Source organism: Schistocerca cancellata, chromosome 2, assembly GCF_023864275.1.
Source record: "Schistocerca cancellata isolate TAMUIC-IGC-003103 chromosome 2, iqSchCanc2.1, whole genome shotgun sequence".
Lineage (NCBI taxonomy): Eukaryota > Metazoa > Arthropoda > Insecta > Orthoptera > Acrididae > Schistocerca > Schistocerca cancellata.
In genome coordinates, this window is record NC_064627.1 from 7,994,574 (window position 1) to 8,016,494 (window position 21,921).

Genomic DNA, 21,921 nt, shown 5'->3' on the forward strand with positions numbered 1-21,921 from the left:
ACACATGACTGCAGTCTCAGGCAACTGAAACCACAGTGGTTTCAGTTGCCTGAGACTGCAGTTGTGTGTGTGTGTGTGTGTGTGTGTGTGTGTGTGTGTGTGTGTGTGTGTGTGTGTGTGCCTATCTGCAACTCAGCATCTCCGTTATGTGGTGAGTAGTAACTTTCCTTCTCATAAAACTGTTACATTCCATCCTGGATTTTCCATTGTTTCAAGATATGGTGTTATTAGATCTGTTGTTATTGTTGATAACTGGAGGTGCTTGACTTGAATGCAAAGGTTGCATTTCCGCTTCTTTTTATTGTCTGTTTTGCATGGAACTCTCATCTTATTTTGGCTCCCTTACGTGATTTCTACAGTTACAGTTCACCTCATTCACTTATTTCCCAACTTGTCCAGTATGTTCATCTTAGCCCCTAGTTTTACTGCCTTCTTGTTTTAAGTTCAGATGTTCAGACTTCCAGTGCTCCTAATTAACCTTAATATTATGCCTTGTGCTTGTCTCAGTTCTCTTCACAGTCCATATTCATCCTTACTGACTCACACTGGACATCTTGATGATTTCCATATTTTTTTTGTGGGAACTCTTTTTTGTTTTGTTGCTAACTGTAGCTTTGAATATAATAGAGGGAAACATTCCCCGTGGGAAAAATATATCTAAAAACAAAGATTTTGAGACTTACCAAACAAAAGTGCTGGCAGGTCGATAGACACACAAACAAACACAAACATACACGCAAAATTCAAGCTTTCGCAACAAGCAGTTGCTTTGTCAGGAAAGAGGGAAGGAGAGGGAGAGACGAAAGGATGTGGGTTTTAAGGGAGAGGGTAAGGAGTCATTCCAATCCCGGGAGCGGAAAGACTTACCTCAGGGGGAAAAAAGGACAGGTATACACTCGCGCACACACACACACATATTCATCTGCACATACACAGACACAAGCAGACATTTGTAAAGGCAAAGAGTTTGGGCAGAGATGTCAGTCGAGGCAGAAGTAAAGAGGCAAAGATGTTGTTGAAAGACAGGTGAGGTATGAGTGGCGGCAACTTGAAATTAGTGGACGTTGAGGCGTGGCGGATAACGAGAAGAGAGGATATACTGAAGGGCAAGTTCCCATCTCCGGAGTTCTGACAGGTTGGTGTTAGTGGGAAGTATCCAGATAACCCGGACGGTGTAACACTGTGCCAAGATGTGCTGGCCGTGCACCAAAGCATGTTTAGCCACAGGGTGATCCTCATTACCAACAAATACTGTCTGTCTGTGTCCATTCATGCAAATGGACAGTTTGTTGCTGGTCATTCCCACATAGAAAGCTTCACAGTGCAGGCAGGTCAGTTGGTAAATCATGTGGGTGCTTTCACACGTGGCTCTGCCTTTCATCGTGTACACCTTCCGGGTTACAGGTCTGCAGTAGGTGGTGGTGGGAGGGTGCATGGGACAGGTTTTACACCGGGGGCGGTTGCAAGGGTAGGAGCCAGAGGGTAGGGAAGGTAGTTTGGGGATTTCATAGGGATGAACTAAGAGGTTACTAAGGTTAGGTGGACGGCGGAAAGACACTCTTGGTGGAGTGGGGAGGATTTCATGAAGGATGGATCTCATTTCAGGGCAGGATTTGAGGAAGTCGTATCCCTGCTGGAGAGCCACATTCAGAGTCTGATCCAGTCCCGGAAAGTATCCTGTCACAAGTGGGGCACTTTTGGGGTTCTTCTGTGGGAGGTTCTGGGTTTGATGGGATGAGGAATTGGCTCTCGTTATTTGCTTCTGTACTACATCAGGAGGGTAGTTGCGGGATGCGAATGTTTTCAGGTTGTTGGTGTAATGGTTCAGGGATTCCGGACTGGAGCAGATTCGTTTGCCATGAAGACCTAGGCTGTAGGGAATGGACTGTTTGATGTGGAATGGGTGGCAGCTGACATAATGGAGGTACTGTTGCTTGTTGGTGGGTTTGATGTGGACGGACGTGTGAAGCTGGCCATTGGACAGATGGGGGTCAATGTCGAGGAAAGTGGCATGGTATTTAGAGTAGGACCAGGTGAATCTGATGGAACCAAAGCAGTTGAGGTTGGAGAGGAAATTCTGGAGTTCTTCTTCACTGTGAGACCAGATCATGAAGATGTAATCAATAAATCTGTACCAAACTTTGGGTTTGCAGGCCTGGGTAACCAAGAAAGCTTCCTCTAAGCGACCCATAAATAGGTAGGCGTACGAGGGGGCCATCCGGGTACCCATGGCTGTTCCCTTTAATTGTTGGTATGTCTGGCCTTCAAAAGTGAAGTAGTTCTGGGTCAGGATGAAGCTGCCTAAGGTAATGAGGAAAGAGGATTTAGGTAGGGTGGAAGGTGATCGGCGTGAAAGGAAGTGCTCCATCGCAGCGAGGCCCTGGACGTGTGGAATATTTGTGTATAAGGAAGTGGCATCAATGGTTACAAGGATGGGTTCCGGGGGTAACAGACTGGGTAATGATTCTAGGCGTTCGAGAAAGTGGTTGGTGTCTTTGATGAAGGATGGGAGACTGCATGTAATGGGTTGAAGGTGTTGATCTACGTAGGCAGAGATACGTTCTGTGGGGGCTTGGTAACCAGCTACAATAGGGCAGCCGGGATGATTGGGTTTGTGAATTTTAGGAAGAAGGTAGAAGGTAGGGGTGCGGGGTGTCGGTGGGGTCAGGAGGTTGATGGAGTCAGGTGGAAGGTTTTGTAGTGGACCTAAGGTACTGAGGATTCCTTGAAGCTCTGCCTGGACATCAGGAATGGGATTACATTGGCAAACTTTGTATGTGGTGTTGTCTGAAAGCTGATGCAGTCCCTCAGCCACATACTCCCGACGATCAAGTACCACTGTCGTGGAACCCCTGTCCGCCGGAAGAATTACGATGGAACGGTCAGCCTTCAGATCACGGATACCTTGGGCTGACTTCCAGCCTTGCCTCTCAATTCTTCATAAAAAAAACCTTAATCCTACTCCCAACATCACCACTGCTGAAGCCCAGGCTATCAGTGATCTGAAGGCTGACAGATCCATTGTCATTCTTCCGGCAGACAAGGGTTCCACATGCATGGTACTTGATCGTCAGGAGTATGTGGCTGAGAGACTGCGTCAGCTTTCAGACAACACCACATACAAAGTTTGCCAAGGTAATCCCATTCCTGATGTCCAGGCGGAGCTTCAAGGAATCCTCAGAACCTTAGGCCCCCTACAAAACCTTTCACCTGACTCCATCAACCTCCTGACCCCACCGACACCCCGCACCCCTACCTTCTACCTTCTTCCTAAAATTCACTAACCCAATCATCCCGGCCGCCCCATTGTAGCTGGTTACCAAGCCCCCGCAGAACGTATCTCTGCCTACGTAGATCAACACCTTCAACCCATTACATGCCGTCTCCCATCCTTCATCAAGGACACCAACCACTAGAACGCCTGGAATCCTTACCCAGTCTGTTACCCCCGGAAACCATCCTTGTAACCTTTGATGCCACTTCCTTATACACAAATATTCCACATGTCCAGGGCCTCGCTGCGATGGAGCACTTCCTTTCACGCTGATCACCTTCCACCCTACCTAAAACCTCTTTCCTCATTACCTTAGCCAGCTTCATCCTGACCCAGAACTTCTTCACTTTTGAAGGCCAGACATACCAACAATTAAAGGGAACAGCCATGGGTACCAGGATGGCCCCCTCGTACGCCAACCTATTTATGGGTCGCTTAGAGGAAGGCTTCTTGGTTACCCAGGCCTGCAAACCCAAAGTTTGGTACAGATTTATTGATTACATCTTCATGATGTGGACTCAGAGTGAAGAAGAACTCCAGAATTTCCTCTCCAACCTCAACTGCTTTGGTTCCATCAGATTCACCTGGTCCTACTCTAAATACCATGCCACTTTCCTCGACGTTGACCTCCATCTGTCCAGTGGCCAGCTTCACACGTCCGTCCACATCAAACCCACCAACAAGCAACAGTACCTCCATTATGACAGCTGCCACCCATTCCACATCAAACAGTCCCTTCCCTACAGCCTAGGTCTTCGTGGCAAACGAATCTGCTCCAGTCCGGAATCCCTGAACCATTACACCAACAACCTGAAAACAGCTTTCGCATCCCGCAACTACCTTCCTGACCTGGTACGGAAGCAAATAACCAGAGCCACTTCCTCATCCCTTCAAACCCTGAACCTCCCACAGAAGAACCCCAAAAGTGCCCCACTTGTGACAGGATACTTTCCGGGACTGGATCAGTCTCTGAATGTGGCTCTCCTGCAGAGATACGACTTCCTCAAATCCTGCCCTGAAATGAGATCCATCCTTCATGAAATCCTCCCCACTCCACCAAGAGTGTCTTTCCGCCGTCCACCTAACCTTAGTAACCTCTTAGTTCATCCCTATGAAATCCCCAAACCACCTGCCCTACCCTCTGGCTCCTACCCTTGCAACCGCCCTCGGTGTAAAACCTGTCCCATGCACCCTCCCACCACCACCTACCCCAGTCCTGTAACCCGGAAGGTGTACACGATGAAAGGCAGAGCCACGTGTGAAAGCACTCACATGATTTACCAACTGACCTGCGTACACTGTGAAGCTTTCTATGTGGGAATGACCAGCAACAGACTGTCCATTTGCACGAATGGACACAGACAGACAGTATTTGTTGGTAATGAGGATCACCCTGTGGCTAAACATGCTTTGGTGCACGGCCAGCACATCTTGGCACAGTGTTACACCGTCCGGGTTATCTGGATACTTCCCACTAACACCAACCTGTCAGAACTCCGGAGATGGGAACTTGCCCTTCAGTATATCCTTTCTTCTCGTTATCCGCCAGGCCTCAACCTCCGCTAATTTCAAGTTGCCACCACTCATACCTCACCTGTCTTTCAACAACATCTTTGCCTCTTTACTTACGCCTCGACTGACATCTCTGCCCAAACTCTTTGCCTTTACAAATGTCTGCTTGTGTCTGTATATGTGCAGATGAATATGTGTGTGTGTGCGAGTGTATACCTGTCCTTTTTTCCCCCTGAGGTAAGTCTTTCCGCTCCCGGGATTGGAATGACTCCTTACCCTCTTCCTTAAAACCCACATCCTTTCGTCTTTCCCTCTCCTTCCCTCTTTCCTGACAAAGCAACTGTTTGTTGCGAAAGCTTGAATTTTACGTGTATGTTTGTGTTTGTTTGTGTGTCTATTGACCTGCCAGCACTTTTGTTTGGTAAGTCTCAAAATCTTTGTTTTTAGATATAACTGTAGCTTTGGACGTTGATAAATATACAGATGCAAAAGATTTATAAATACTTCATTCTTCAATTCATCTATTCAGATGTGTATCCCTGGCCACTACGACAGTCTGTAAATGTTATTCGACTGTCAAACACACAACAAGGGGTCAGTGCATGAATATTCAAGCTGAAGTACACCTATTGCTGGAGCTCCAAAGAGGGATCTCTCGCATCTCATTGGCAGCGGCATAACTGGTGATGCACGTATTTGAAAGTGTGGACGGCCGGTTATTAGTCGATACCGCACCCCTCCCCTCCCATCTCGGAAGTTTGTGGGGGGAGTCCCGTCCAGTGGATATTTTGACCAGGCCAGTCGTTCGGCCAGGGGCAGACCGACCCACATCGCAGCATTGCAAGTACACGATTGTGTGCTCGTCTGTGTGATCACAAATCAGGTGAACAGTAATGATGATTGTACATTATCTGATCAAAAGTAGACAGACACTCCAACGTAATTAGAAACTGACCACTAGATGTTTGGACGAATGTGAATGATTTGGGATTGAAAAGTAATTGGACTTCGCAAAAATGTCTTATCAAGATTTTAGTGCTACAAATACTATCGCGATTTTATTAGTATATATGCATAAGACTGAGCAAATTTTAAAACTTAGGAATTCTTTATAATGCAGAATTTAATGCTCTGTAACTCTGACGCATGGTATTTTTCATTTGGAATAGCCATTTTTGAGCTACAGGAGCTAGAACATGAGTGTAACTCACTTTTCCATGAAGTTGATAAAAAATACTGATTTTTGGCTATCAATTGTGGCAAAACTACAGAACTGGTTTTAACTTATAAGTAGGTAATTCTATGCAAATTTCTATGCTGTTTCATTTTAGTACTGGCAAAATTTTATATAGGATGAATCGTTTTCGAGTTATAGGCAAAAAACTGAAAAAAATTCATTGTTTTTCAGCCCTCAAAAATTTAGCAAAAGCCAGAAACCTTCACAAATTCGTGTAACTGTTATTTGGGGTGCCTAAAATCAATTAAATTTTTTTCCAGCGTGTGCTTATTTGGTGCAACACATTTTGAAGATGACGAGAGTGTCAGTCATGCAGTGACAACATGGCTACGCCTACAGGACAAGAGTTTTTATCAGCAGGGAATAAATGCTCTTCCACATCATATGTGTATGGCCATAGAATGTATTGGAGATTACGTAGAAAAATAGGACATGGACAAGACATGTTGATGTACGGGGTGTACATAAAGTTTGGGAACACTTTCAATTATTTATTGCACAAGAACCAAACATTGTACCGATATCATACATATGTCATTTTGAAGAGTAACACTGAAAGTTCCCCCCCCCCTTCCCCCCCTCACCACCACCACCACCACCACCACCACCACCATAGTGTTGTTTGGTAATTTGCTGATAGTCAGCGCTAGTAGCAAACATGGTGAGTTCAGGTGCGGAGCAAGCTTTCTGTACGTTGGAGTTCGACAAAAACGAGTGTGCTACAGGTGTTCAGCGGATGTTTAGAACCGAGTACGGTAACAAGCCACCAACAAGGAAGGCCATTTACCACTGGCACAACAAATTTTTTTTCGACGGGTTGCTTGTACTCATCGAAGAGATGTGGACATCCCAGTGTGAGTGAAGTGAATGTGGAGCGCCTAGAAGAGACATTCATAAGGAGTCCAAAGAAATCGGTGTGTCATGCATCCGGTGAACTTGAAATGGCTCCAGTGACTGTGTGGAAAGTCCTGTGACGGAAGCTGTCTGTGAAACCATTCAAATTGGAGCTAGTACAGAAGCTAAGTGATGATGATAAAGACAAGTGGTTTGAGTTTTGGTTGCAGTTGTAACAATTGAACAAGGAGGGGGATGACATAGTTGATCGCCGAATTTTTAGTGACGAAGCCATTTTTCGCACTAACGGGGAAGTGAACAGACATAATTGTCGAATCTGGGGTATAAAGCATCCACACAAATGCACTGAATTTGAGTGTGATTCCCGAAAGGTAAATGTTTTTTGTGCCTCGTCATGTCGAAAACTGTACCGGCCATTCTTCTTCGCCGAGAGCACTGCCACTGTCTATTCCTACTTGGACATGTTGCAACAATGACTGATTCCTCAAATGCAATCGGACTCTCCGTTCATCTTTCAGCAGGACGGGGCTCCACCCCATTTTCTTCATGAAGTTCACGGGTACCTGAACACGGAGCTGCCGCATCAGTGGCTCGGCCGTGCTACAGAAGGGGACAGCTGTTTTGTGAAATGGCCTCCCTAATCACCAGATTCGGCTCCGTGTGACTTTTTTCCGTGGTGACACATTAAAGATTTGGTGTATGTACCGCCACTACATGTGGTGCAGCAGAGCTTCAGGAGAGAATATGGGAAGCGTCTGCCACAGTCGGCGATGCCGTGCTGGGACGGGTATGGCAAGAATTCTATTACTGTATTGATGTCTGCCGGTTCGCACATCGAATGTTTGTAAAAAAAACTTTCAGAGTTTGTCTTCAAAATGCAATATGTATGGTATTTTTACAATGTTTAGTTCTCGTGCAATAAATAATTGAAAAGGTTCCCAAACTTTATTTTACCCTGTATGTTGTCACCAAATTCTGACTCTTAACAATAAACATGCTCTAAAAAAAAAAAAGTGGGGCATTACTTATTGAATGACCCTTGTGTTATGTTAATGCAAGTCACAAAAAAGGTTCACAATAATGACATACATCAAGAATATTTTTGCTCTGTTACCATTCACGTCCTCCCCCCTTGAACCAGGGACCTTGCCGTCGGTAGGAAAGCTTGCGTGCCTCAGCGATACAGATGGCTGTACCGTAGGTGCCACCACAACGGAGGGGTATCTGTTGAGAGACCAGACAAACATTTGGTTCCTGAAGAGGGGCAGCAGCCTTTTCAGTAGTTGCAAGGGTAACAGTCTGGATAATTGACTGATCTGGCCTTGAAACACTAACCAAAACGGCCTTGCTCCGCTAGTACTGCGAGTGGCTGAAAGCAAGGGGAAACTACAGCTGTAATTTTACCCTGAGGGCATGCAGCTTTACTGTATGCTTAAATGATGATGGCATCCTCTTGGGTAAAATATTCCGGAGGTAAAATAGTCCCCCATTCGGATCTTTGGGCGGGGGATACTCAGGAGGATAACGTTATCAGGAGAAAGAAAACTGGCGTTCTACGGAGCAGGTAGGTTAGAAAATTTGAAATAGGAAATGGATAGGTTAAAGTTAGATATAGTGGGAATTAGATAAGTTCGGTGGCAGGAGGAACAAGACTTTTGGTCAGGTGAATAAAGGGTTATAAATAAAAAATCAAATAGGGGTAATGCAGGAGTAGGTTTAATAATGAATAAAAAAATAGGAGTGTAGGTAAGCTACTACAGACAGGATAGTGAATGCCTTATTGTGACCAAGATAGACACGAAGCCCACGCCTACTACAGTACTACAAGTTTATATGCCAACTAGCTCTGCAGATGACGAAGAAATTGAAGAAATGTATGATGAGATAAAAGAAATTATTCAGATAGTGTTGTTGTTGTGGTCTTCAGTCCTGAGACTGGTTTGATGCAGCTCTCCATGCTACTCTATCCTGTGCAAGCTTCTTCATCTCCCAGTACCTACTGCAAACCTACATCCTTCTGAATCTGCTTAGTGTATTGATCTCTTGGTCTCCCTCTACGATTTTTACCCTCCACGCTGCCCTCCAATGCTAAATTTGTGATCTCTCGATGCCTCAGAACATGTCCTACCAACCGATCCCTTCTTCTAGTCAAGTTGTGCCACAAACTTCTCTTCTCCCCAATCCTATTCAATACCTCCTCATTAGTTACGTGATCTACCCACCTTATCTTCAGCATTCTTCTGTAGCACCACATTTCGAAAGCTTCTATTCTCTTCTTGTCCAAACTAGTTATCGTCCATGTCTCACTTCCATACATGGCTACACTCCATACAAATACTTTCAGAAACGACTTCCTGACACCTAAATCTATATTCGAAGTTAACAAATTTCTCTTCTTGAGGAACACTTTCCTTGCCATTGCCAGTCTACATTTTATATCTTCTCTACTTCGACCATCATCAGTTATTTTACTCCCTAAATAGCAAAACTCGTTTACTACTTTAAGTGTCTCATTTGCTAATCTAATTCCCTCAGCATCACCCGACTTAATTTGACTACATTCCATTATCCTCGTTTTGCTTTTGTTGATGTTCATCTTATATCCTCCTTTCAAGACACTGTCCATATCGTTCAACTGCTCTTCCAAGTCCTTTGCTGTCTCTGACAGAATTACAATGTCATCGGCGAACCTCAAGGTTTTTACTTCTTCTCCATGAATTTTAATACCTACTCCAAATTTTTCTTTTGTTTCCTATACTGCTTGCTCAATATAATGATTGAATAACATCGGGGAGAGGCTACAACCCTGTCTCACTCCTTTCCCAACCACTGCTTCCCTTTCATGCCCCTCGACTCTTATAACTGCCATCTGGTTTCTGTACAAATTGTAAATAGCCTTTCGCTCCCTGTATTTTACCCCTGCCACCTTCAGAATTTGAAAGAGAGTATTCCAGTCAACATTGTCAAAAGCTTTCTCTAAGTCTACAAATGCTAGAAACGTAGGTTTGCCTTTTCTTAATCTTTCTTCCAAGATAAGTCGTAAGGTCAGTATTGCCTCACGTGTTCCAACATTTCTACGGAATCCAAACTGATCTTCCCCGAGGTCGGCTTCTACCAGTTTTTCCATTCGTCTGTAAAGAATTCGCGTTAGTATTTTGCAGCTGTGACTTATTAAACTGATAGTTCGGTAATTTTCACATCTGTCAACACCTGCTTTCTTTGGGATTGGAATTATTATATTCTTCTTGAAGTCTGAGGGTATTTCGCCTGTCTGATACATCGTGCTCACCAGATGGTAGAGTTTTGTCAGGACTGGCTCTCCCGAGGTCATCAGTAGTTCTAATGGAATGTTGTCTACTCCCGGGGCCTTGTTTTGACTCAGGTCTTTCTGTGCTCTGTCAAACTCTTCACGCAGTATCTTATCCCCCATTTCGTCTTCATCTACATCCTCTTCCATTTCCATAATATTGTCCTCAAGTACATCGCCCTTATATAAACCCTCTATATACTCCTTCCACCTTCCTGCTTTCTCTTCTTTGCTTAGAACTGGGTTGCCATCTGAGCTCTTGATATTCATACAAGTGGTTCTCTTCTCTCCAAAGGTCTCTTTAATTTCCTGTAGGCAGTATCTATCTTACCCCTAGTGAGACAAACCTTTACATCCTTACATTTGTCCTCTAGCCATCCCTGCTTAGCCATTTTGCACGTCCTGTCAATTTCATTTTTAAGACGTTTGTATTCCTTTTTGCCTGCTTCGTTTACTGCATTTTTATATTTTCTCCTTTCATCAATTAAATTCAAAATTTCTTCTGTTACCCAAGGATTTCTATTAGCCCTCGTCTTTTTACCTACCTGATCCTCTGCTTCCTTCACTGTTTCATCCCTCAGAGCTACCCATTCTTCTTCTACTGTATTTCTTTCCCCCATTCCTGTCAATTGTTCCCTTATGCTCTCCCTGAAACTCTCTACAACCTTTGGTTCTTTCAGTTTATCCAGGTCCCATCTCCTTAAATTCCCACCTTTTTGCAGTTTCTTCAGTTTCAATCTGCAGTTCATAACCAATAGATTGTGGTCAGAATCCACATCTGCCCCAGGAAATGTCTTACAATTTAAAACCTGGTTCCTAAATCTCTGTCTTACCATTATATAATCTATCTGAAACCTGTCAGTATCTCCAGGCTTCTTCCACGTATACAGCCTCCTTTCATGATTCTTGAACCAAGTGTTAGATATGATTAAGTTATGCTCTGTGTAAAATTCTACAAGGCGGCTTCCTCTTTCATTCCTTGCCCCCAATCCATATTCACCTACTATGTTTCCTTCTCTCCCTTTTCCTACTGACGAATTCCAGTCACCCATGACTATTAAATTTTCGTCTCCCTTCACTACCTGAATAATTTCTTTTATCTCGTTATACATTTCATCTATATCTTCATCATCTGCAGAGCTAGTTGGCATATAAACTTGTACTACTGTAGTAGGCATGGGCTTTGTGTCTATCTTGGCCACAATAATGCGTTCACTATGCTGTTTGTAGTAGCTAACCCGCACTCCTATTTTTTTATTCATTATTAAACCTACTCCTGCATTACCCCTATTTGATTTTGTATTTATAACCCTGTAATCACTTGACCAAAAGTCTTGTTCCTCCTGCCACCGAACTTCACTAATTCCCACTATATCTAACTTTAACCTATCCATCTTCCTTTTTAAATTTTCTAACCTACCTGCCCGATTAAGTGATCTGACATTCCACGCTCCGATCCGTAGAACGCCAGTTTGCTTTCTCCTGATAACGACGTCCTCTTGAGTAGTCCCCGCCCGGAGATCCGAATGGGGGACTATTTTACCTCCGGAATATTTTACCCAAGAGGAAGCCATCATCATTTAATCATACAGTAAAGCTGCATGTCCTCGGGAAAAATTACGGCTGTAGTTACCGTTGCTTTCAGCCGTTCGCAGTACCAGCACAGCAAGGCCGTTTTGGTTAATGTTACAAGGCCAGATCAGTCGATCATCCAGACTGTTGCCCCTGCAACTACTGAAAAGGCTGCTGCCCCTCTTCAGGAACCACATGTTTGTCTGGCCTCTCAACAGATACCCCTCCGTTGTGGTTACACCTACTGTACGGCCATCTGTATCGCTGAGGCACGCAAGCCTCCCCACCAGCGGCAAGGTCCATGGTTCATGGGGGGTCAGATAGTGAAGGGAGATGAAAATTTAATAGTCTTGGGTGACTGGAACTCGATAGTAGGAAAAGGAAACGTAGTAGATGAATTTGGTCTGTGGGGGGGGGGGGTTAAGAAATGAAAGAGGAAGTCGCCTAGTAGAATTTTGCACAGAGCATAACTTAATCATAGCTAACACTTGGTTCAAGAATCATAAAAGAAGGTTGTATACATGGAAGAAGCCTGGAGATACTGACAGGTTTCAGATAGATTATATAATTGTAAGACAGAGATTTAGGAACCAGGTTTTAAATTGTAAGACATTTCCACGTGCAGATGTGGATTCTGACCACAATAATTGGTTATGAACTGTAGATTAAAACTGAAGAAACTACAAAAAGGTGGGAATTTAAGGAGATGGGACCTGGATAAACTGACTAAACCAGAGGTTGTACTGAGTTTCAGGGAGAGCATAAGGGAACAATTGACAGGAATGGGGTAAAGAAATACAGTAGAAGAAGAATGGGTAGCTTTGAGTGATGAAGTAGTGAAGGCATCAGAGGATCAAGTAGGTAAAAAGACGAAGACTAGTAGAAATCCTTGGGTAACAGAAGAAATGTTGAATTTAATTGTTGAAAGGAGAAAATATAAAAATGCAATAAATGAAGCAGTCAAAAAGGAATACAAACGTTTCAAAAATGTGACCGACAGGAAGTGCAAAATGGCTAAGCAGGGCTGGCTAGAGGACAAATGTAAGGATGTAGAGGTTTATTTCACTAGGGGTAAGGTAGATATTGCCTACAGAAAAATCAAAGAGACCTTTGGAGAAAAGAGAACCACTTGTATGAATAACAAGGGCTCAGATGGAAACCCAATTCTAAGTAAAGAAGGAAAACAGAAAGGTGGAAGGAGTATATAGAGGATCTATACAAGGGCGATGTACTTGAGGACAATATTATGGAAATGGAAGAGGATGTAGATGAAGATGAAGATGAAATGGGATATATGATACTGCGTGAAGAGTTTGACAGAGCACTGAAGGATCTGAGTCGAAACAAGGCCCGAGGAGTAGACAACATTCCATTAGAACTACTGACAGCCTTGGGGGAGCCAGTCCTGACAAAACTATACCATCTGGTGAGCAAGATGTATGAGACAGGCGAAATACCCTCAGACTTCAAGAAGAATATAATAATTCCAATCCCAAAGAAATCAGGTGCTGACAGATGTGAAAATTACCCAGCTATCAGTTTAATAAGTCACAGCTGCAAAATACTAATGCGAATTCTTTACAGACGAATGGAAAAACTAGTAGAAGCCGACCTCGGGGAAGATCAGTTTGGATTGCGTAGAAATATTGAAACACGTGAGGCAATACTGACCCTACGACTTATCTTAGAAGCCAGATTAAGGAAAGGCAAACCTACGTTCCTAGCATTTGTAGACTTAGAGAAAGCTTTTGACAATGTTGACTGGAATACTCTCTTTCAAATTCTGAAGGTGGCAGGGGTAAAATACAGGGAGCGAAAAGCTATTTGCAATTTGTACAGGAACGAGAAGGCAGCTATAAGAGTCGAGGGACATGAAAGAGAAGCAGTGGTTGGGAAGGGAGTGAGACAGGGTTGTAGCCTCTCCCCGATGTTATTCAATCTGTATATTGAACAAGCAGTGAAGGAAACAAAAGAAAAATTCAGAATAGGTATTAAAATCCATGGAGAAGAAATAAAAAAACTTTGAGGTTTGCTGATGACATTGTAATTCTGTCAGAGACAGCAAAGGACTTGGAAGAGCAGTTGAACGGAATGGGTAGTGTCTTGAAAGGAGAATATAAGATGAACATCAACAAAAACAAAATGAGGATAATGGAATGTAGACGAATTAAGTTGGGTGATGCTGCGGGAGTTAGATTAGGAAATGAGACACTTAAAGTAGTAAAGGAGTTTTGCTATTTGGGGAGCACAATAACTGATGATGGTCAAAGTAGAGAGGATATAAAATGTAGACTGGCAATGGCAAGGGATGCATTTCTGAAGAAGAGAAATTTGTTAATATCGAGTATAGATTTAAATGTCAGGAAGTCGTTTCTGAAAGTATTTGTTTGGAAGTGAAACATGGACGATAAATAGTTTGGACAAGAAGGGTATAGAAGCTTTCGTATTGTGGTGCTAGAGAAGAATGCTGAAGATTAGATGGGTAGATCACATAACTAATGAGGAGGTATTGAATACGATTGCGGACAAGAGGAGTTTGTGGCACAACGTGACTGGGAGAAGGGATCGGTTGGTAGGACACATTCTGAGGCATCAAGGGATCACCAATTTAGTATTGGAGGGCAGCGTGGGGGGTAAAAATCGTAGAGGGAGATCAAGAGATGAATACACTTAGCAGATTCAGAAGGATGTAGGTTGCAGTCAGTACTGGGAGATGAAGAAGCTTGCACAGGGTAGAGTAGCATGGAGAGCTGCATCAAACCAGTGTCTGGGCTGAAGACCACAACAACAACAACCCAGGGATGTGGGGGGGAAAAAAAAAAAAAAAAAAAAAAAAAAAAAAAAAAAAAAAAAAAAAAATAATTTTAAATATCTACTTTGTAGTAGAATTGAGCTGCCTGACGTGTCGCTGTTTTAATTTCTGCTAATGTTAACTGTAAAGTGTTTTCCCTCTGCATACTACATTTATCGGACTGTATATTAATGTGGTAGCAAACGTATTTGATTCTGCTGTTCTTCCCACACCAAGCTCTGACAACTTAGCAAAATAAATTTAATGTAATTGATACACACTTTCAAATGATTGCAAAATGATGTTGTAAAGTGTCTCACCTTAAAGGAATTTTTGTGCCAGTTCTGAAACTTGCCTTAGATTTTTCAAGTCTGTTATATTTCTGAGGTTGTGGAGAATTGAGTATTATGCGAAGTTGGAGCACATCCCCTCCTGGCCATCCACATTTTGGTTCCCTGTTGTGTCCATGAGTCATTTAAGCATATGGTTCCTTCGCAAAGTGTGTGGGTGTCTCCTGACACATCCTTGACCTGCTCAATTTTGTACTCTGTCCCTTATGACCTCGTTTTTGACGATCTTTTGTATTGCTCTTTTATTTTCCAGTGTCTCCCCTGTTTTACTATTCATCTTCATTTGTGGTTGTGGTGCCGGTGGAGCCACCAGAAATCATGTTGTGAAGAAACAGAAAACTGGAATGATGGGAATCGTATTTAGTTGTGTACCAGACAATAAAACTTGTTCCTCTAATTTGTTCTCAATATTTTGTTTTCATATTCTTTGTGTCATAATGCAGTTTTAAAGCTGACTGCTGTTTCACTTTAGTGCACCAAAAACACTGTTACACTGTGTCTTATGATGTCAACAGATTCAAGACTGCACGACTTCTGGGAAAGCATGCGACTTTACATACTGGTATCAAGCCTCATCAATGTGATGTGTGTGGAAAACAATTTCGGGAACGTGGAGCACTGAGGGAGCATAACCGGATACATACTGGTGCTATGCCATATACGTGTGAGTTCTGTGGAAAGAACTTCCGTTTCAAGGGTATTCTCACTGTAAGTTTGAGCTAATTTTTATACATACAAACTTTCGAAAAGGAAAATTATTTACTAAAATCTGCCACAATAAATGTAATGTGGACTAACAGGCAGTAAGAGAAACTACATTAAAACAAAGTCCTGGAAATATTGTGTAATTAAAATTTAAAAAAGAAATGCTAATCTTCTGACATATTTGATTAAATTTTTTATATCCTGGAAGAGAGACAGTGAAGAGAAGGAAACTACAGTATCTAAAAAAGAAGTAAGAAAGGGAAATATGACATTTGTTCAGAGAGTATCTGGGAAAGGAAATCCGTTGTTGTTATGGTCTGCAGACCGAAGACTGCTTTCATGCAGCTCTCCACGCTACTTATTTTGTGATAGCCTCTTCATCTTCGAATACGTGCTGCAACCCACGTCTTTCTGGCTCTGCTTATTGTATTCATCTCTTGGTCTCCCTCTGCTATTTTTACCACCCACACTTCCCTCCAATACTAAATTGGTGATCACTTGATGTTTCAGAATATGTCCTATCAACCAATCCCTTCTTTTTGTCAAGTTGTACCACAGATTTCTTGTATTCCCAATTCAATGTAGTACTTTCTTGTTAGTTATGTGATTGGCCCATCTAATCTTCAGCATTCTTCTGTAGCCCTACATTTCAAAAGCTTCTGTTCTCTTTTTATTTAAACTGTTCATTGTCCTTGTTTCCCTTCCATAGATATGTTTTTGGATAGGGTCCGCTTTTAACCCAAACATGTTTCACTGCAGTTACAGCATCTTCAGTGGGCTTTTATTTTATGGCTGTTAAAGATAATAAATGTTCTTTACTTTTTGTATACATGTAAATGTTAGTTTTTAAATCTTAATTATAGATATTTGAAACAATACATAAAATTATGAATTCATACCTTTTTACCACATAGTATGGTTTTCCGTATTATGTTTCTACAGTGACTGTTTTGTTTCACAGTTTGTCATCTGCAGAGGACAAACTGTGTATACAAATATTAAAGAACATTCTCTATCTTTAACAGCCATGAAATAAAAGCCCACTGAAGATGCTGCAACTGCAGTGAAACATGTTTGGGTTAAAAAACAAAATAGTGTTTTGCTAAAGGCAGACCCTATCCAAAAACATATGTATTGTGAAAGCAGACATGGGAAAAAAGTGTTTCAACCCCAGGATGATTATTCCCTTCCATACAAGGCTACACTCCAGACAAATACATTCAGAAAAGACTTCCTGACACTTAAATCTATATTCGATGTTAACCAATTTCTCTTCTTCAGAAATGCTTTTCTTGTCATTGCCAGTCTACATTTTATCCCTCTCTACTTTGACCATCATCAGTTATTTTGCTGCCAAAATAGCAAAACTCATATACTACTTCAAGCGTCTTGTGTCCTAATGTAATATCCTTAGCATCACCTAGTTTAATTTGACTACATTCGAATTATCCTTGTTTTGCTTTTGTTGATGTTCATCTTATACCCTTCTTTCGAGACACTTTCCATTCCATTCAACTGCTCTTCCAAGTCCTTTGCTGTCTCCAACAGAATTACAGTTTCACTGGCAAACCTCAAAGTTTCTATTTCTTCTCAATGAACTTTAATTCCTACTCCAATTTTTTTTTTCCTTTACTGCTGATCAACATACAGATTGAATTACATTTGGATAGGCTACCACCCAGTCTCACTCCCTTCTCAACCACTGACCCAGAATCTTTGACTCTTATAACTACCATCTGGTTTCTGTAAAAGTTGTAAAAAGCATTTCACTCCTGTATTTTACCCCTGCTACCTTCATAATTTCAAAGAAAGTATTCCAGTCAACATTGTCAAAAGCTTTCTCTAAGTCCACAAATGCTATAAATGTAAGCTTGTCTTTCCTTAAACTGCCTTATGATATAAGTGATAGGGTTAGTATTCCTTTCCATGTTTCTACATTTCTCCAGAATCCAAACTGACCTTCCGTGAGATCTGCTTCTATATGTTTTGCAGTCTCCAGTAAAGAATTCGTGTTAGTATTTTGCAACCGTGACCTATTAAACTGATTGCTCAGTAATTTTCACACCTGTGAGAAACTGATTTCTTTGGATTTGGATGTACTACATTTTTTTTTAAGTCTGAGTGTATTTCATTCTCATACACGTTGCACCTGTAGGATAGAAAGACTCAATGTAATGTGACCTTAAGAGAGACCCTCTCCAACTGCACATTAGTGAAATTATTTGCAATATCAGCTTCAAAAATCTCTGTCCTTATCAACCTTTAATTTGGGTGTAAAACAATGGAAAGTCCAGGATGGAATAACAACACTATGGAAGGCAACAATACAAAAGGGATGGATTGTTACTCACCACATAGAGGAGGTTTTGAATCACAGACAGGCACAATGAAAAAGATTCCTAGAATGTTAAGATTTTGGACAAAATACTATTTCTGAAATAGAAAACGTACACACAATCGTGCCTCTCACACACACACACACACACACACACACACACACACACACACACACACACACACACAGTCACTGTCTGGGCGAGAGGAAGAGGCATTGGTCAGGAAGGGGGAGGGATAGTACGGTAGGGGTGGTGGATGGTGCTGCACGTGGGAGTGTACAGGGATGTGTTGGGGGCATGATAGGGCTGCTAGGTGCAGTGGTGGGAAGCTGTGCTAGAGGAAAGGAGGGTGGGCAGGAGGAGGAGATGAGAAGTAGAGAAGGATAAAAAATGGTAGTTGTTTCGGTGGGATAGAAGGCATGTTTATTGCTGGAATGGGAGCAGGGAAGGGCATAGGTTGATGGAGGACAGGGACTAGTGAAGGTTGAAGACCGGGGCAGTGACGGGAACAAAGGGAGAGCTCCCATCTGCGCAGTTCGGAAAAGTTACTGTTGACAGCACTTGCTACTGTGTTAAGATTAAATGTTCCCTTTCTTGTAGTGTCACATGGGTCTACTATTATATGTACTCTCTTATTAATTCCACCACGAAGCCTATTAATTATCTTACACACAGTAATTGTTTGGTTTGCTTTTTATGTAAATCTCTTTCTTGGCAAAATATGCGTTACCTTATGTAAATGATGCCTGGTCCAAATCTGAGCTGGTCCTTAATATTGCACCATACTTTCACCTATGACTTGGTACATTCATCTGAGGTTGTTCCAGATGCACAAAATGTGCTGTATCCACCTAACGCAATTTAAGCAATACTAAAATGAACAAAGCAAAAAGGAGGTGATCTGTACCAATAATGATGTCAGCTCATTTTCCTGTTTCTCTTCGTTGTGTCCACCACCAAATTCTCTGTGATATCTGGCCAAGCAAAGTGCATACCAAGAACTGCAGCAAGACATTTTAGATCTGGGGATGATCCTAGATAGAGCGAGCCAAGTTATGGCATTAGACTAAAATAAAAGATCTTGAAAGAAATAGTATGTGTCAAAAGCTGCACAGAAGCAGGTAAAAAGAAATCAGCTTTCTTTGAAGTAAGTGAACATTTAGAAATACAGTGTAATCCATTAAGGTGCGGTTTTTAGAAAATATTGAAATAAGAGAACTCATATATGTGGAAATGAATGTGTAGGATTTGGGTAACAAACACAGTGTTCGTGATGTGTAATGACTGTCGGCATTAGCGATTCACATACACAATATTTAGTTATATGCATTATACGGACAGATACACCTTAAAACACTTGGCGTCTCAGAACAATCTGTCCGAGGTCCAGAGACACTGTTTTTGCAGCGATATTCTTGGGTGTGGAAGGCCATAGAGCGTGTGTCCCCACAGGACTCCTCCCCCAAAGGCCTGGAATGCTGAAGTTGTGTAGCGGTGTGGTCTTTAAGTTGTGTTGCGGCGTGGTCTGCCTGTTTATGACATCGGTACTGGCCGAGTAGGTGGTAGTGGAGGTGCCATCGTTAGGTCGGCCACTGGTGATTGTACGTGATCCTGTGGTAGGGGTGTAGGTTGATCCTGTGTCCGGTTTTCCACATTGTGGTCTGGGGCTGACACATGTAGGATGACATCCCTGGATAGTGTAGATAAGAGTACAGCCTTATCGGCTGACTGTAGTATCAGTGTGGAGCGGTACAATGATTGCGACACCGTGCTGTTGCTGACCTGTCGATTTTCGTATGTGGCAGATACCACTATCGTCGTGTCATTTAGAAACACTGACATCTTCTGGAAGGTAGTGTTTGACATCGACTGTGATGGAAAGGGGGGTTGTGTTGTGGCGTGAGATCAAAGGGACTTCCCCAACATCTCTGCCCGAGTCCACACTGTCTTCTCTCTGTCAACGGACACAGTAGTGGGTTTGCCAGCTATCGTGATTTTGAATGTGTCGGGTCCTGGTCTTAGTACTTTATACGGTCCACTGTATACTGGGTACAGCTCTGGCTCGATGACATCTGTGTGTAGCATTACGTGAGTGCAAGTCTGTAGGTTTTTTTTTTTTTTTTTCCCACGAGTACAGTGGTTGTTGTGCGATTTGAAGGCAGTGGGACTCTGATGCTGTGTGTCCATTCTCTGACCCGTCATACGAGGTCTGGGAGCTCCTCATTGCCTTCGTCCATTGCCTGTGTGACAAATTCCACCAGTACATTAATTGCTTCGCTGTAGACGATCGACACTAGCAAGGCATCGATGTCATATTTGTCGGCCATTCTGATACCCAGCAGCACCCAGGGTAGCATCTCTGACCATTTGTTATTGTGGCACACCAGTGCTGTTTACAGCGTACGGTGCCACCATTCCACTAGGCCATTTGACTGTGGATGGTAGGTAGGCTGTGGTATGAAATTGGTGGCAGCCACAGAGGTGGTACAGTTCTGTAAACATTGTCGATTCGAATTGTCTGCCCTGATCGGTTGTTAGCAGCCAGGGCAGCCAAATCCTGCTATCCGTTGGCTGATAAATGATCTCACCACTGTCTCTGCTGATATGTCCCTGAGTGGAGCAGCCTCCACCCACTGAGTCATTCGGTTGATGACCGATAGGATATAACTAAATCTGTTAGAGTCAGGTAGTAGCCCTACTAAATCTATATGTGCGTGTCAAAAATGCCTCTTGGGACAGGGAAGTTCCCTAGCCTGTGGTTGTGTCATCCTGTCTTCGCGCTCTGGCAAGGAATGCACACTCGTGTCCATGTGGCACAATCCGTCTTCGTATTCGGCCATATGTAACGCTTCGAAACTAATTTCATTGCGGGGCGCACTCCACGGTAAGCTAAGTTATGGAGCAAGTTGAATGTTGTTCAGCAATAGTTGGCAGGGACAAAAGTTCATTGCCTCCCAGTTGACACGTCGCATGAAACTAGTTGGTTCCAGGCACTGGGCATTGTCGTAGTTGTAATCCTGTTTCGCCGTCTGACAAGAATCGTTCCAGGTCTGTATCTGTTGCCTGTGCGTCCACAAGATTATCGAAATCCAGTTGATTGGTCATGGCCACTAGGTGGGACAGGTAGTCCACAACCATATTGTCCTCTCCGAGCACGTGGTGAACGTCTGTTGTGAACTGTGAGATGTGGTCTAAGTGCCTAAACCTGGTGGTGTGGCAGTGCAGACGGGTTCTTTACAGTGTCAGCTAATGCTCGACGGTCTGTAAAGATAGTAAGTGGTCTCCCTTCAGTATTGTCACAGGAGTAGCACACCGCTTTGTACACGATCAGTAGTTTGCGGTCAAAGGTCGACCACCTCCTTTGACAGTATGTCAGTTTCCTTAAGAGAAAACAGAGAGGTTGTGTCATCCCTGGCACTTTCTGCTGTAATACAGCACCTATCGCTCGGTCGCTTGCATCTGATGTAATGATAAGATGAGCCTCCGGTTAAGGCCGTGCAAGTGTGATGGTGTCGGCTAGTTGAGCTTTAGTGTTGTCGAATGCAGTTTGCATCTCAGCTGTCCGTGTTAGCTTCCTCTTCACTGATGTATTTTTCCTTCATAGAGTTTCTGTGATGGGAAGTAAGAGTTTCAGCTGCCAGGAGTAGGTGTTGTCAGTAGACAATTTACGTAGTTCTTGGTAATTTGTGAGAGGGGAACAGTTAGTAATCTAGTCAATTTTGCCCTGTGTGGGTCGTATGCCTGTTGGGTTGACTGGAAGGCTGATGAACATGACGCATGGCTGTCACAGGTGGTATTTGTCAGTATTAATTTTCACCCCGTGTTGTGACAGCTTGTCGTATACTCCGTGCACGTGTTGTACGTGTTCCTCTGTGGATTTTGAGAATATAATTAAATCTTATAAATAGCAGTAACCGCGTGGCACATTGAAAAACATCAATGAATCTCTGCCATGTTTGTGCAGCGTTTTTCAACCCAAACA

General features: G+C 42.9%; 1 protein-coding gene across 2 annotated transcripts in view; it reads left to right on the plus strand.

Annotated features, from left to right (window-relative positions):
• The window catches only part of LOC126161295 (zinc finger protein 879-like), a 320,538-nt gene that overhangs the window by 243,007 nt on the left and 55,610 nt on the right, over positions 1-21,921 (plus strand). For both annotated transcript variants that reach the window (XM_049917035.1, XM_049917036.1), the window contains one exon: positions 15,414-15,606. In XM_049917035.1, coding sequence (XP_049772992.1) covers positions 15,414-15,606 — 193 coding nt within the window. The remainder of the gene's footprint in view (positions 1-15,413; positions 15,607-21,921) is intronic.